Source organism: Xiphias gladius, chromosome 9 (assembly GCF_016859285.1).
Source record: "Xiphias gladius isolate SHS-SW01 ecotype Sanya breed wild chromosome 9, ASM1685928v1, whole genome shotgun sequence".
In the NCBI taxonomy this organism is placed as follows: Eukaryota; Metazoa; Chordata; class Actinopteri; order Istiophoriformes; family Xiphiidae; genus Xiphias; species Xiphias gladius.
In genome coordinates, this window is record NC_053408.1 from 14,296,713 (window position 1) to 14,312,434 (window position 15,722).

At 40.8% G+C, this 15,722-nt stretch overlaps 2 protein-coding genes across 2 annotated transcripts; one reads left to right on the top strand and one right to left on the bottom strand.

Moving 5' to 3' along the window:
- Positions 1-6: 6 nt before the first annotated feature.
- On the top strand, positions 7-1,414 carry LOC120794412 (spidroin-1-like). Its single transcript, XM_040135484.1, has 2 exons — positions 7-126; positions 219-1,414. The coding sequence occupies exons 1-2, from the start codon at positions 66-68 to the stop codon at positions 605-607; spliced, it is 450 nt and encodes a 149-aa protein (XP_039991418.1). The 5' UTR covers positions 7-65; the 3' UTR covers positions 608-1,414.
- Positions 1,415-3,005: 1,591 nt separating this feature from the next.
- LOC120794091 (vesicular glutamate transporter 1-like) lies at positions 3,006-14,814 on the bottom strand. The gene is made up of 13 exons (XM_040134744.1): positions 14,753-14,814; positions 9,546-9,798; positions 9,037-9,155; positions 8,827-8,941; positions 8,631-8,718; positions 8,425-8,511; positions 7,784-7,920; positions 7,074-7,223; positions 6,754-6,886; positions 6,027-6,137; positions 5,710-5,837; positions 5,166-5,235; positions 3,006-4,999 (listed from the first exon to the last, which is right to left on the bottom strand). Exons 1-13 carry the CDS (start codon positions 14,812-14,814, stop codon positions 4,710-4,712), a joined length of 1,743 nt encoding a protein of 580 aa, XP_039990678.1. The 3' UTR covers positions 3,006-4,709.
- Between the last annotated feature and the right edge of the window lie 908 nt (positions 14,815-15,722).

Below are 15,722 nucleotides of genomic sequence, written 5' to 3' on the forward strand. Positions count from 1 at the left end.
TTATCTGACTTTCAGATGCTGGCGGAGAACCATTCGTTACCATTGGCGTGGTGGTGGTGGTCCTCATGCTGCTTCTGATGATAGGTTTAGCAGTTTTCTATAAATTTTATAAGAGAAATACTACAAGTGAGTGACTAGGTCGTGTTTTCCAGATTTTGTGCATACACTGAAGGCCACTGCTCACACAATGAGTCACATATCACCTCTTTTTCTTTTAGGCCCAATTTACGAGGATATGCCAATGAATTTACGAGCTGCAGGTGGTGAAAAATATGAGACGCTGCAGATGGCACAGGGTGTCCAAGGGGGGGACGAGTACGACACCCTTCACCCAGGAGCACCAGGCGGAGAGAAGAAGAAGGGTGAATACGAAGCACTGCAGAAAGAGGGAATGAAAGAGGGGGTGTACCACAGCCTGGGAACGGAGGGGGTAGCAGAAGGAGAGGAAGGATACCAAGCACTGAAGAAAGAGGGAATGCAAGAGGGGGAGTACCAAAGCCTGGGAACGGAGGGGGCAGCAGGAGGAGAGGAAGGATACCCAGCACTGAAGAAAGAGGGAATGAAAGAGGGGGAGTACCACAACCTGGGAACGGAGGGCACAGAATGAGGAGAGGGAGGATATGATAGTGTAGGGAGAAAAGGAGAAAGACAAATTATATGAGATAGTGAAGGAAAAGAAGTAGGTAAAGGTAGAGCAGCCAATTAATGAGCCATGGAAGGAGAGATAGGTCTCAATAGCTTTTATACTTAAGAAAAATCACGTTTCTCTAAGCCAGCAAAGCCAGATGCTGTCTACGTCTCAGTCCTGAAGTTCACATTCTATGATTAGACAAAAGTTGAACATAAAGTAAATGTTAGTGCTGTATGGGAAATTTAAGTAACTTGACTCTGGATGATGGAATATAGCTCTACAGGCAAATCTGTATCAGACTGTAAGGAAAAGCACAGAGATTTGTAAAAAATATTTTAGATAGTAGAGACAGATGGAAGCCTGAAGTGAGGTTCCTACATTAATCATGTGATATACAGGGAGAAAAGTTTTGACATAATGACAGAAGTCAGGTTATGAGCAAAATTACCAAAAAAAAACCAATAAAGAAGGGCTCATATGTGCAGTGCAGCAACTAACATTTGTAGCTGTTACTTAATCATTTTCAAAATGTATTTAGCTTTTTTCTGATTTTTGTGTTTTGAAAAGTATTTGCTTTACCAACATTTTGCATGATACATCATTTTGTACAACTAAGAAATTATGCAACATTGCTTATTATAAGATTCTTCTTTTGCATCAGAATGTAAAAGTACTTTATATCACACTGTTTATGCTAAAGATTAAGATATTAACTTGTAGTTAATTTGTAGTGCAAATGCTGACCTTCCCTTAAAATGGAGGCTGTTGTGTTTTGGTGCTCAAATAAAGCTATTCTGATATAATTTAGTTGCTTTTTGTTTTGTTTAGTACAACCACTTAAATCACAACATTTAAGTCCAGATGTGATGAACTTCTCTACAATGAATGCAACATCCAACCAGTGCCAATGACTTAGTTTCAGGGCCATCACACATTATATCTTTAAAGTGGTTGTGGAGAAAACAATGGTCAGAAAGGTTGACAAAATGTATAAGTCACTTTTTTAGAAAAGTAGAATAAAGTCAAGTCAGCAACCACTGGGAGAACAGACCAAGCCAGAGACAAATTCTGTTTAAACCAGCAAAGAGGTCTTTCCAAAAACAAGACCGGGCAAACCTAGTTTAACAGAAAAAAAAACTCTTTCAACATAATTGTTGATTTCAATCACTGTATACTTCCACACTTCTCAGTGAGGGCAGCAGTTTCAAAAGTTAAAGCAATCTGCTCACCACCCTTATACTAGTAGTGTGGAATAACGTGGTTATGGTTCTGAAAGCCATACACATAAACTTTGTAGATGGCCTTTTTCTAGTAGTTCAGTGGCAGTTGTATATACCCAATGTCCACTTCATGCACACTATCTAGATGTATCTGTTGCGGACAATATATGTTATGGAAGTTAAATTTGAAAAGGCATTGGGAAGGCTGGGATGGCTCAAAGTTTTATGGCCACGGAGAAAACACATTCCTAGCAGGTGGTGACAAATTACAACCTAACTGTTCAATGGCTTGATAAGCAAGTGTATTATGTTACTGAAAAATAGAAGGAATGCTTTATTAGCCACACCCGAAAAGTAATTTACACATATAGTGGATAATACATATATAAAAACAACAACATAATAATTGTTTAACTATACTAAAAAGGGTCAGGGAAATACATTTTTAATGCAGGATTTAGAAAATATTTTAGTGCATCTGTGGCCATAAACAATACTGCATTCCAGCAACAGTTGATACTGACTGCCAGATATTAGATTTATTATAGAACTACTGCTCTCCTTTCCTTTCTTCCTGCTGTCCTCTGTCCCTCTCTTTGTCCTGTGTGTGTGTACATCTTGCAACATGATGCTGGTACAAACAAATTGCAAGGCACATTTTACTGCAGCATTATTAGATATCAGCAATGATTAGCTTTCTTCTTCCCTCTCTCACTTGTTCTCCTACTAACAGATGGATGCAGGATAATCCCATTGATTTCAGAGGACAGAGCAAGACAGTGAGGGTGAATCCCTGAGCCTCACTGCTTCCTACTGGGTGAGGAGAACTGGTCAGCCCCTTGTTCTGGTGCTATCAAAAATCAATTGTTCTCAATTTCCATTCTCTTATACTTTAGCTTGGGGATCGATACGCTGATTGATATGCTGTCTGTCCTACATCGTTTGTGTGATGAATCATGATGAAGCAGAGGAAAGTTGGTTCGAATAAGGCAAATCAGGTAATGTAATTTTTAAAACTGTAACAGCAGGGTAGTTCATGCACCACCTACTATCAAATATTTAAACATAAAAATGGGAGTAAGACATATGCATACGTTTTAAAGAATATCTATTGTTATTGTACAGGAATTATCAACCTCTAGGTTTTATTATACAATATTCCACATGTACACGATTTTTACATTTACAGTTTTAATTTGTAATCAAGAACGAAACATTAAACAATAAAGTAATGAAAAATGACAAAAACAGTAAAAACCCTGACGTTTAATATTTAAACTATCAGTGAACTCCAATCAATGAAACAGTATCAGCCATCCCATGACCTAACACAGGGATGTTAAACCTTAACTTTGGGGCTAGCTAGATACATTACAACATCTACTAACAAAACATAAAACAAATTGCTCATGTACAGTGAAATGTTGTTGTTTTGTTGTCCATTATCAGCCTTTTATGCTTAATTGGTCTTTAGGTTACTGATCATTTAACATATCTTCAGCTTGCTGCACTATAAAATAAAGCAAAGGAGAATTCCACCTTCTAGCGAGATTGAGTGAGATCTACTGTATGCTATGGCTTTACAAGACTGACAGTTCCTTTTTATTTGCACATTAATTTTAATGTATGCTACATTAACTAGAACCAGAAAACAGCCTCGGCTCCCTGCTTTGCCACTGGGAAAGAGAGTAGAGACTGGCATGTGTGGGGGCTCTTAGGTTATTAATACAGTGACAGCAGAGTGCCTTACCTGAAAGAGATAATGTCAACACTTAGAGCATGAATTACCTGAACACAACAGTAACATAATGGAATAACATTAATGAAGCATATATTACATGTAAAGCATACTGAACAAAATTCAGATGTTGAATTATGAAATAAACAGTCTCCAAGAGACCTGATAGAAATAAAAGCGGCTCCAAACTTGGAGACTAATTTAATATAGGATTAGTATTACCCTGGATAATTACATTCCTTGTCGTCCTATATGTGGCATTTTTTATTCCCCAGTTTCTCAGCAGGCAGACAGGTTAGAGGCCTAGTACATAAAACATTTTTGCACAAGGAAATCAAAATGCTGCATCTAAAAATGCCAGTATGGGATATTTAGACTTAACAGAAAACTGTAATATTTGCAGGTGATCAGTTACTTTCTCAGTGAATAAGTAAGCCAATACTACAGAGCAAAATAGTTTTGTTGTATTGGCACAAGTAAGATGCTTTTTCTTAAAAGTGTGCACATTAAGGTCATAACTTTAATGTCAGTGGAGGTGCATACGCTGCTAAGGGTTGCAGAAACTCTATAACTATTAATTAAACTTTTTTAAAACCAGTTCAAAAAAACTCAGTAGGTTTTCACCAAACATCAGAAATAAGCTTGTGACCAATGTGCGCCTAAAGATTTGTAATCTGGAATGATTCAAATATAAATGAGAGGCATACTAATGAAATCCAAATCCTATCAATTAATATTGAAATTTCTACAATTATTACAGTGAATAAACACCAAAGAAAGCCACACCAGGCCTAAAAACAGCCCTTCTCCAACAAATATTATAGGGAGGTTGACGGGTCCTAAAACACTTTTACTTAGATTGTCTGTCACAGAGGGTACACAATTGCAACCACACACAAACACGCATTCTACATTTACTAATGCCTTCAGCTCCGCTGTGCAGTCTCTTTGAGTTCAGTTCCGTTACATTAATGTAGTCAGACTTGCTGAAAATTGTCCCTTCCCACTTTCCATTTTAAATCCGCACTTTTAAAGGTCTCCATGCCATCAGGTGAAACTTCACACTGATGATGTACTGTTTCTGCCTCACTAAAGGCTATGTGCAGATTATCTGCTGGTTTTATGTTAACTCACGGTCCCCCTCTCCTCCATAAAGGTAATTATTGGTGCCGGCTGGTTGTACATATTCCTCAGTTTTGTCCCAGTCTGAAACCCAGCCTCCTCCTCCCATGCCTCCGCCTCCGTTGGGATCTGCTCCCTGATTCGTGGCTCCGTAGCCTGCTCCGCCAGTCGTGCGATACAGCTCCTCTGTCTCGTTTGCAAGCTCATCCTCATCCAGGATCCCGCATTTCTCATCACTCAGCTGCTCTGGCTCGGCCCAAGCTTGCTTCTCTCCAGATGCAAAAAGTCCTGCAGCAGAGACAAAAAAAATTCAGACTTGTAACTGAGCTAACAACAAATCTACAAAATAAGTATAACTGAATTTTTAGTTTGATTGCATTATGAACAACACACAGATTTCTGCATACTGAATGCAGACGAAATGAGTCAACAATTTAGAGGGAAGTATACCAACCATAGAAAATAACACCTCCGTAATGAACAATTGAGGCAATAAGAAACACACCCTGCCACTCCTCCCGTGTCTATCAAAGGAGGGTGGGAAGAAACAAAGAGAACGAATGGTTATAAGCATGAAAAAAGTTTTTAGATATTTAGATATTGTAAAGTTATAAACATATTCTCTGGATACTTCAGATCTATTGAACTACTTATAGAAAAAAGAATTTTATTTTGTCCCTCTAAGGTGATAGTTTCCACCCTGTATATAAATGCAAAATGATGAAATTAAAAAGACGTCTTTATGAGGAAGTGACACTTCTGCTGTTGTTTCAGATAACTGAAATCATTTCTATTACCACACTCAGTCACAAAAGTACAACACCAAATTAGATAATAAAAACAGAAAATGCAGCTGTTTTAGAGTGTATCGTGTCAGTATACAGTATCATACATACCATGCTACTCTCTACAATTTAATTACAGCTGATGATGACTGTCCATACAAATGCACATTTTTTGGAGTAAGAGAATCGTAGATATTTAGAATCAGTTCTCACCTTGTGCTTCGTCATGGCACCAACTATAAGTGGGCAAACCATACCAGACAAAGTGCCCACACCGTTGGAGATACCCATGAGGATACTAGCATATCGGGGTGCAATGTCCAGATGGTTGACATTGAAACCTTGTGAGAAAGAATAAATATTATCAGAATCATTTACGTTATTCATGATTAAAATAGATAGCACTCGACCTCCAAAGTCTATTAATAGCTGTGGTGTAAGGTTTTAAGGAATATATTGTAGGACTACTCCATAATAGAAAAATTTGAAAAAAAAAAAAAAAAAAAAATGGACTTAAGTTATGATTTCACCTGAAATGGCAAAGCCAGAGAAACCCACAGCCAGGACCAGGAATGTAATGGCAACACCTTTTGTATGAGAGAAGCCCACCACTAGCAGCAGAGTTGCCTCCATCCCAAAACCTGATGGAAACCAACAAAGAATGAGTTTAATGTATGCATGGGGGAAAAAAAAAAACATTCTCAATGGAAGATGCTTCTTTAAGTCAACTGAAGACCATTTTTATTCATGCCTTTTCTCTTCTCCCTTTTCATAAAATGCTGTTGACTGAGCAGTGTCCTAAAACTGGTTCAATTGAGAGACAGCTACCAACAAAGTGTGGTGTACACTGTACGCTTCTACATTTCACTTTGCCATTGAAGTTCAAAAATAGCCGACAGAGGCAGAGCTTCTGCCTCATAGTGAGTCATCATTTGCTTTTTGCAGCAAATTCTTTCTCACCACAGCTCTACAAATACTTGAGTTAAGATAATAATGAGCAAGAGAATTACTATGCCAATTCTTTAGGTTCATGACTGAGCCTTCTTACTAAAAGGGGACACTTAGAAAAATTCCAAGTCACATCCAGAAAAGGCAGTAAGATTGCTGTTTTATGTCAGATTTTAAGTATGTACTAATTTGACTGCTGGTTTGAATTTGGGGAAATAAGACAGCAAGTCATCCCTTGCATACCACGGCCACAATGTTTCGTTTCTGCAAGTGTAATTTTGCTGTCTGTTGATTTCAGTTTTTTCTTACCTCCACAGTTCATAAGTTTCCTGACATTAGTGGTGGTCATGATATGGTTGGAGCGCAGATAGTCGGCAAGCTGGCCACCAATGGGCACAATGATGGTCATAACTAGATGGGGAAGTGCGGAAAGCATGCCCACCTAGAAGAGAAAGACAAAACTTTTTATGCAACTGATTAGAGACTTCTGGGGATTTCCACTGCAGTAAACATTGAAAGTAGACTATCCATAGCTGTGAAAGTGCAGTATCGTGTTATTGTGCCTATGGAAACTAACACACTAACACTACAACACCCTTACTCCACTGCCCATATCTGATATCTGTTACCTTGCTAATCTCGAACCCAAACACTTCCTCAAAGTATGCGGGCTGGCTGATGAGAAGCAAGTAGAAAGTCCAGCTTCTGCAGAAATTGGCCACGATGATGGCATACACTGGCATGGACGTGAAGAAGGCCCGCCATGGTGTGTTGAATTTCTATAACACAGAAAAACGTGATGCTATGTTATTGTAACCTCTGATCTCTTTTTTTGTATTTGAGGTTTACATTTAAAACAAACAAGCATCACCAGAACATTTTGGTTAATAGGAAGGTGGTTGGGGTAATCTGATTAGTTTTGCTTCAATGCATGAATGCAGACAAAAATGAGAAGAGGTTATCACTGATAAGAAGTTTCTAAATCTATCAGTAGTGCTTTTATTTTGATAGTATTAGTATCAATTATTGGTATCTCAGAATGAACACATGAAATTTGACACCCTATTGAAGTCCACCCAGGCTAACTTCCTTGTTAGTCATACGTTGCCTTACTTTTTTACCATCTGTACACTACTTTATTTAATTCTACTTGTTATCTTGTTCTTATCTTAACCTTTTGCATAATACAAAAAAAGGAACAACCATAGTGATATTGCAACCTCTTCTGGAAATGTAAATGACAGGGCAGGCCACATCAGTACTGTTACCTTCCGCCAAATTGATGTGATACAGTTTCTGAATCATACGGTACAAGAGGAAATGTAGTTGGTGTACTGACCGTTACTGTATATTGGGCCGTCTCGCCAATGCTTTCCTCAATATATTTCCTCTCCTCATCAGTGATGGTGGGATGGGCTGCTGGACTTTCATACGACACCAGGATCCAGAAGCAGTACCACATGACCCCAAAACTTCCTGGGGGGGGGGCAAACAGGCAGGGAAAAGAAAAAGAATATTGTGTCAAACCTGGAAGAAAGGTCAAAAAGAACAAGCAGCAAAGGAGACACTGACTGTAGCTGTGGCTTTTTGGTTAGTTTGTTTGTTACTCATATTTATGGCGCTGGCCTTTTGCAGTCTTTTTGTCCTTTCAGTTTCAGTACGTGCCAACACCTACTGTGCTATATGCTGCGGACAGTGATGGGTGTAGCTACAGGACCACTGAAAACAGCATTTCGATGTATTTACAGTTGGCACAAACCAACTGATTACTGTAGGACTCTCTTGTATTTTACTGGGAAGACAATGTGTAATTTCCCAAGTTATAGTTTGGTATGAAAGTCCTAGTTCAACTTTTCAAAACATACTAAAATAAATACTCAGTTTACATTTCAGTTTGAAGGGGTTTGCAAAGCAAGATAAGTGTAAAAGCCAGATTTTTGATTTTGTTCACTGTCAGCCTAAGGGTCAAGGGCCGCTTACCATAGACATAGAAGACCGATGACCATCCGGAGTACTGGACTAAGATTCCAGCTAACGGCATGGCGATCACAGCACCAGCATAGGAGCCTAGGAAAGACAGAAATATTGTGGGTATATTAAACTAGCAGCAAAAGGTGTCTCAAAGTGAATAATCAAACATGCATCATTCAAAGACAGAGAAACATTGACAGTTATAAAGGACTCACCACAAAAGGCTGTTGTGGCCAGGCGACTTCTTTCAAGAGGTGGTGCCCATTTCGCCCAAATACCATGACAGGCAGGATACGAAACCCCCTGTTAGAATAATGAAGAAATTACACTGTGATGAATGTTCTAAATAAAATGTAAATCTTTCTGTGTTGCCCATTAAAAGTGTTTAAGCTATAGAAAAGTCTCAAGCACCTCCACAAGTCCTTGAAACACCCTGACAATGATAACACAACCAAAGTGCATCCGGGCTGCCGTGGGGATAAGCATATTCAGGCAAGATGTGGCCACTATAGCAAAGCCAAACACTCTGGAAGAGGGTAGGATAGAGAAAGGAGGAGACATTAAGAATGTATAGAGGAATGTGCTATTACCCCATGCATACATTAAGATGGAATGACAGACCTATTTGCTGCAAACTTTTGACAAATGAACCCTCCTGGAATTTGGGTTACTATGTATCCCCAGAAGAATGAGCCATGGATCATTCCGACTGTTTCTGGATCCCAGTCAAATTGAGCTTTCTGTTGGGACAGACAGGAAGACGATTAAATGATAAAATTGCACATGAACTTGAATGTGATTCAATCAAAGTAAGAGAAAGGAAGTGACTGATTCATGGTGCTCCAAGGGCATATGGTTGACCACTGACATAAACACCTTGACCCATCACCAATATTCCTTCACACCACTAAGCTATGTCAAACCGTGACACTGACTGACAAGCTTTATGAGAAGATTTGTAACATAATAAAGGTTTAACAATGCAAACTTGAAGAAACATTCCTTCATGGATGTTGTTTTGAAACAGGAGAGGACCTTCTGTCAACAGTGTTGGAAGCATATTTGTGTAAAATATCGCCACATGCTGTAGAATTAAGATTTCCTTTTATTAACAGACCACCGCCACTCACCACTATGACCTCCTTGTTGTCTCTGTAGATGGTGTGGCTGTTGACCATGCTGACGATGGCCACGCCCAAGTTACATCGGATTCCAAAGGAGATACAGAAGCCAATACCGGAGAGGATGGCAATGATGTAGCGCCTGGGCAGGCCGAAGCATGTGCAATCCACCACGGGCATCTCCTTTTCCTCCGCCAGCTCCGGCCGGCCCTCCGCAGACAGCTCGATGGTCTCACCATTTTCCTGCTTCTTCTCAAGAGCTCTGTAAAGCAAAGTTTGGAAAACCCCCAAAGTGAGGAAATGAAAAATGTTATGTTAACTATAGTCCCCATTAGTATGTTGTTTGGACCGTAGTCTGTCATGTGTTTCTGTATCATATACATGAATGAATACAAAAAAGTCCTTGTGATTCGGATTTTTCAAGTAGTGGATTTCAGTTGTTAAATTCACATTTAGCCTAAATCTTTGTATTTCTCTTCTGTCAGCTTTTGATGGTGTGATGTGGTTGTCTGGGTTACCAATCAGTGGAAAAACCTCTTAGCAACACTGCATAGCAACCCTTTACCTTTCTAGATGGTTTGCGGTTCACAATAAAGGCTTCCTGTCAAATGATAAGAAAAAACAGAACAAATCTAACAATTATTGATCCCTTAAAAAGAAAAACCTTAACATTTAGTTTACTCCATCTTCTATATTGTGAATTTTCTTTAAGAGCATTCAGTCAGCAATATGCCCCAGGCTTTCCAAACTCTGGTTGCCATAGTGAAAATAGATCCTCCTCTGGAAGGGCTTGAAGACTGACAGCTTGGCTTGATAAAAGTGAGTGGATCTAGATGTTCAGACAATCTATCTCGCTGTCACTTTGACTGGTAACTCCAGCATCTTAACAAGAGACAGTCAGCACAGCTGTCTGTCAGCCTACTTCCACTGGAGCTTGCTAACGTAACTTTTACTTGTCTTGTCTTCCCAAGGTGTTCATATATTGGGGTTTTTTTTTTTTTTTTTTTTGCAGACATGCATCTCCTGACCTAACTGGCCAACAGTGAGGAATTCAGTGTGAGTAAAAGACAACAGTTTACAGAAACTTGTCCAATCCTGGTGCATCCATGCTCCTCTTCTCCCTCCAAACAAGGTTAATTAATCTTTCTCTGCTCCTGTCGGTAACCTGTGTTCATATGGCTTGCTGAGAAACCCTAAGAAACAATGACCTCTGCAAGCCTCCAGTCTAACAGGCATCAAATATGCATCTAACTGCAGCGGATAATCTATTAAACATGACATGTGCAATGCCGAGTTTTCAGATCAGACTCGAGAACTGCAGGTCCAGCCGATGGAGTGCTATTGCTATTCCTATCCCTATTGCTTTTATCTGGTAAACAGAATTTATTACCACTATCGAGAAATACATACAGTACATGAGAGCTGGTTGTTTTTAAGCAAAACATATCAGTCAACTCAGTCCTGCCGATTTTCGCCAAAATACAGCAGGCAACAGCACATAGCATGAATAAAGCTTTGGGGGAAGGGGGTGTATTTCATAGACTACCTTATTTGACAGCTGGTTATACAAGGCAGACAGAGATGAAGTGGGATGGAAAACATGGGATACAACCACATTTAAGTATATTATGATTCTTAGCTGACTGAGCCACCAGGGCATCTCATTAATAACAGTACTCCCACACTGGCCACTGTGAACATCCATCATGGTTGGAATGAAAATCTCTACCCGGCAGAGCAAGTATAGCCTGGATACTTGATGTCAAACTGCTGTAAGATTTACATCGTATAGATATATGGAATCTGAAAAACATTTATCAGTTCCCCGGTGAAAAAAAAACACACACACACACAAATTAGAAGATGTTATCCCTACTAGTCACAGCCAGTAATAATAATAATGATAATGCACATGCCAAAGAAATAGAAGTAGGAAGTGACAGATAACATTATTGGTGTATGTGGGTGGCTTCTTCTTGCATTAATTGAAGGTGTGAATGAGGTTTTGAAACTGCACACTCACTGTAAAGCAAACAGCACACAAACGAAAAGATTCAAATCTGATCTTTAGTGTTGTTAGACACACAGACTAACATATCAGAACTGCATCACCTTGTACTGTGTACTGTAACAGACAGGAAATATCAGGAGAGATGGGGACATCTGACAAAGACCCTTTAAGCAGATTTAAACCCCTGTAGACCAGAGGGTCAACACGCACATCAGAATTCCTTGATTTGACAGAAAGTGTGTCTTGTGCTTAAATGATCGATAGCATTAAGAGCATGTTTAACTTGTGACACAAGCCTTTATACACCCTTCATACATACACTGAGGCCCACCTTACCAATTGATTCAAAATGATGGATTTCACCGGTAAGTTGTGCGGGAACAAATCCCTAACCAGAATGTTATAGCTCTACCGAGTCACCAGGACAATGACATTTCTGAAATACCAGGAAAAGAGCGGCAGCTGATGACCAAAGCCTGCAGTAGAAAACTTTATACAACCATTATCGCAGCTCTCTAGTTTTGGAAAACGGTCTTCCAGTAACGACATAAAATGACGTGGGTAAACCAACATATCGAGTGACAAAAAGACTCAAGAGACAGACTTTGTGTTCCTGCCGATAAACCTGTTCAGAGTAGTCAGCTAAAAAAACTCCAACAGTAAGCCGACTGGGAAATAACAGCGACGCAGTAATACAACATACATGCTTTATTAGTTACTGTAAATGGGGGATCTAACAGTCTTGGACACTGATCAAGTATTAATGATTCTCCGTCTTGAATTATTAATATCTCTGGCTCTCTTGGACTATTTTTGTCTGGGCGGGCCTCTCTCTTCATTCCTCCCGTCTCCTCTTTATCTCTAACCCTGCCTTTGACCGTCAGCTCCCCTGACTCACGCATAGTCTCACACACAATTCACGACATTTCCCTTCTTCTTCAACACCAACTTATTTCCCAGTGTTCACAGGATGTCCACCTGGAGTTTTCTGTCTCTGAAATATTGTTTATAGCTTGTTTTTCGCTTCTTTTCTTTCTTTCTTTTTTTTTAGACCACTAAATATACTAAATATGCAGCAGTGACTTTTCATGACTGACCCTAAATTAAGGAAAATCCGTTGTAATCCTTACAAGCTACCTGACCTTTTCCTCGTTGTGCTTGTCACACCACGAGGAAAAGGTCCGGGGGCCTCTGTGAAGCAATTCAACTCAGGAAGAAAAATGCTTGGTTTTGAATCTCGATGACATGTTGAGAAAGCTGAATTCACATGACCTGTTCTGCTCAGTGAGTATTCAGTGAGTTCTCTCTCGGATTAATCCCTTAATTCATACAAGGACAAATGTCAGGGCAGTTCAGCAGCTTGGTTCAGAGTTGAGTCCACAGCTTGGAATCAAGTGAGAGTCAAATAACTAATGCAGATTGTTTGAAAGGTTGAAAGGCTCTTCGTGACAGTGGTAAGCAGAAGCTACTGAACTCAATCTAGTAACACAAAATGTGGGCAAGCACTCACACACTCAATAAAATAAAATAAAAGTTGAATATTTTGCTGTAATAGTTTACTCACATGCCATCAGCTCGTTTAGGCGAGGAATTCGGGAATAAGATGCCTGATAAGCAGAGAGGAGATACTATTTGATATTAATGTAATGGAGGAATAACGGGAGACTGTCAGTTGGTTGTACACCAATGAAATCATGTTTCTGTTGTCGCCTTGACTCACAGCTGCAGGTGACAACTGGCAGCTGTGACCCGAGACTGAAATCACTGAGGACTGGGTAATGGCTGACTGAGGATAGATACAGAGGGACAGCTCCCATCCCTTCAATAAAACACATAGATAAGAGGCAGCTCGCCGTAGGTCGCGTGCCGTGAAGCGGACGCGCAGGGGAACGGGCCGGCGCGCGCCGGCAACTGGGCACCACGGGAGCACCTGGGAGCACGTGCGCTCCGCGGAAATGAAATCGTATAGGCAGCTGCGGGCTTTCTGTCGTGGCCTAATCCTGGCTGTGAGATGAGCTATCTGGCTACTTAGGGTGAGCGAGAGAGAGAGAGAGAGAGGGGGCAGTCAAGGTGTACGGCCCGCAGGGATTTACGTGGGCCGACAGCTTGGACCAGGAGAGGCTATTTCTGGAGAGGATTTAAGTGTTTAGACGCTGCATCAAATCCCGAGAGAGAGGAAGGGGAGTCCAGCAATACCTTGTTGCTTTCAGATATGAATCCCTGGCCAGACTCCCGACTACCTCACGCATTTTTTTTTTTCCCCTCAGGTAGGACTAGATCTGCGGGAGTTCTCAGAAAGTCACGCGGAAATCGTCTGCGCAGGTGGCTTGCGCGTCTGGAATAATCACAGGCTTGCTTACCCGCACTCCGAAAGACATTTGTTGTTTTGGAAAAAGTTGGAGCCTTGGCGAGAGTGAGGGTCAATGCAAGTCGTCCTGAGCTTGGGACAGAATAACAGGCCACAGCGAGGAACGTCCCAGGCCTTGTCTCGCACCAAACACACAGTCACACTCAGTGAGGTTGGAACAGACCGCGCTATCAAACATATCATGTGTATGGTATAAAAACTGAAACACATTGCTTGACTGCTCAGGCACGAAGCTCCAGATACACAGCGCTGCAAAAAAAAAAAAAAAAAAAAAAAGCCTGGAAGAAAGGAATCTAGTTATTGATCCAAGGCTTCATCTTACACTGATAGAGCAGTCGAGCTCTAAAATGAAACTTAATTCTGTTTATTTGTGCCTCAGAAGCAAAAGAGTACATTTCACTTATCGGTTTACGAGACATCCTTTGGTAGACTAATTTTAGGTTTCAATTTGTGGGCTGAGAGAAGGTATTTTTAACTTTTTTTTTTTTTTTTAATCTAATGACTCTAATTGCATATAACAGTGATAAATTCTGCGTGCCAGTCTCTTCACTGATAGATTCAGCAGCCTGTAGAGAGACAGATGTTGCGCCGGGTCATCCAACCCCACACTAATCCAGATCCCTGGACAACTTGATCTTCAAAGGAGCAGTTTGCTTTTCCCTGGAGATAAATACTCATAGTTTCAGCAACTATAGGTAAAGTCTTCCCTTCAGTGGCCTCATTTGATTCCAAGAAATGAACTTTTCTTTTTAACAACGAAAGGGCAATCACGGCTGTAGCCATATCTGCGTTTCAACATTTTCCGGTTGCAATATGTCCCAGAGGGATTTTACATACCCGTATATTTTCCCGAGAGTCTTGGCTGCCACGGCCTTAAACCTGTCCGGCCGGATCTCCATCCTCACAACTCCAGGATCCGACCAATGTGCAGTCCTTGCGCGCTCCCGCCTGAGCGCACAGCCTTCTCCTCTACTCCCTCCGCCTCGTGTTTCTCACTCCCACATATGTAAAAAAAAAAAAATAAATAATAAAAAAAAAATAATAATTGATTTTACTTGATCACCAGTCTCCTTAACCCCGCAGTGTCGCGTGCAGCGGAATCTGTTGTCAGCGACACAGATTTTCCAGAGATTTAATTTGCTTCAGCCTGCTCTGCGTAAAATCACCTGAACCAACATTGTCAGTCCCACTTTGCCGGATTCCTTGATGTCCACACGAACCTCTTTACACTCCTTGGTGTCCGGTCAGGTTCGGAGCGAGCTGGGGGCAACTTTCGACAGGATTCATGGCCAAACGGTGTCTCTGGCCGTGGTCCTGAAACCAGATTACCGCTGCCTGCCCGCTAATCTCTCTAAGTGTGTGTAGTGAGTGGATGGTAGCATGTCACTTCCTTCCCCGCAGCCCGGTGTTTTAAGCACCGACTATTCAAGCAGAGGCTATTCTTGGACCGCACAAGCCTTGAATGGAGAGAGTTAGAGCACAGCACTGTCTGATCGAAGCATATTAACAGAGTTCCCAGGTATCTGTAACACGGGAGGGGCAGGCTGCTCCCAGGACGCCGGTAATGATTCTGGGTTGGACTGCAGATTACTCGAAGTGATTCTTTTATATAAAAGGTTATGTAAATCTAAGAGTAAAAAAATCAAAACAACAAACAACAACAACAACAACAAAGCTGTAAAAGATCATTATCTTAGAAATGGGTCTTATTGCAGTGCGCTCGAGCTGCCGTAACGCATCATTGCCGCAGCTCCATTAGTGTGCAATTCATAACGAATACCTGGAATTTACAACAGGTACTTGGGCA

Excerpts from the sequence above, each read along its gene's own strand:
- LOC120794412 (XM_040135484.1), top strand. The coding sequence starts at position 66 with ATGCTGCTTCTGATGATAGGTTTAGCAGTTTTCTATAAATTTTATAAG. Across the intron at positions 127-218 it reads TTATAAGAGAAATACTACAA|GCCCAATTTACGAGGATATG; the intron begins GTGAGTGACTAG and ends TTTTTCTTTTAG.
- LOC120794091 (XM_040134744.1), bottom strand. The coding sequence starts at position 14,814 with ATGGAGATCCGGCCGGACAGGTTTAAGGCCGTGGCAGCCAAGACTCTC. Across the intron at positions 9,156-9,545 it reads ACAACAAGGAGGTCATAGTG|AAAGCTCAATTTGACTGGGA; the intron begins GTGAGTGGCGGT and ends CTGTCCCAACAG. Across the intron at positions 5,000-5,165 it reads CGGAGGTGTTATTTTCTATG|GACTTTTTGCATCTGGAGAG; the intron begins GTTGGTATACTT and ends TCTCTGCTGCAG.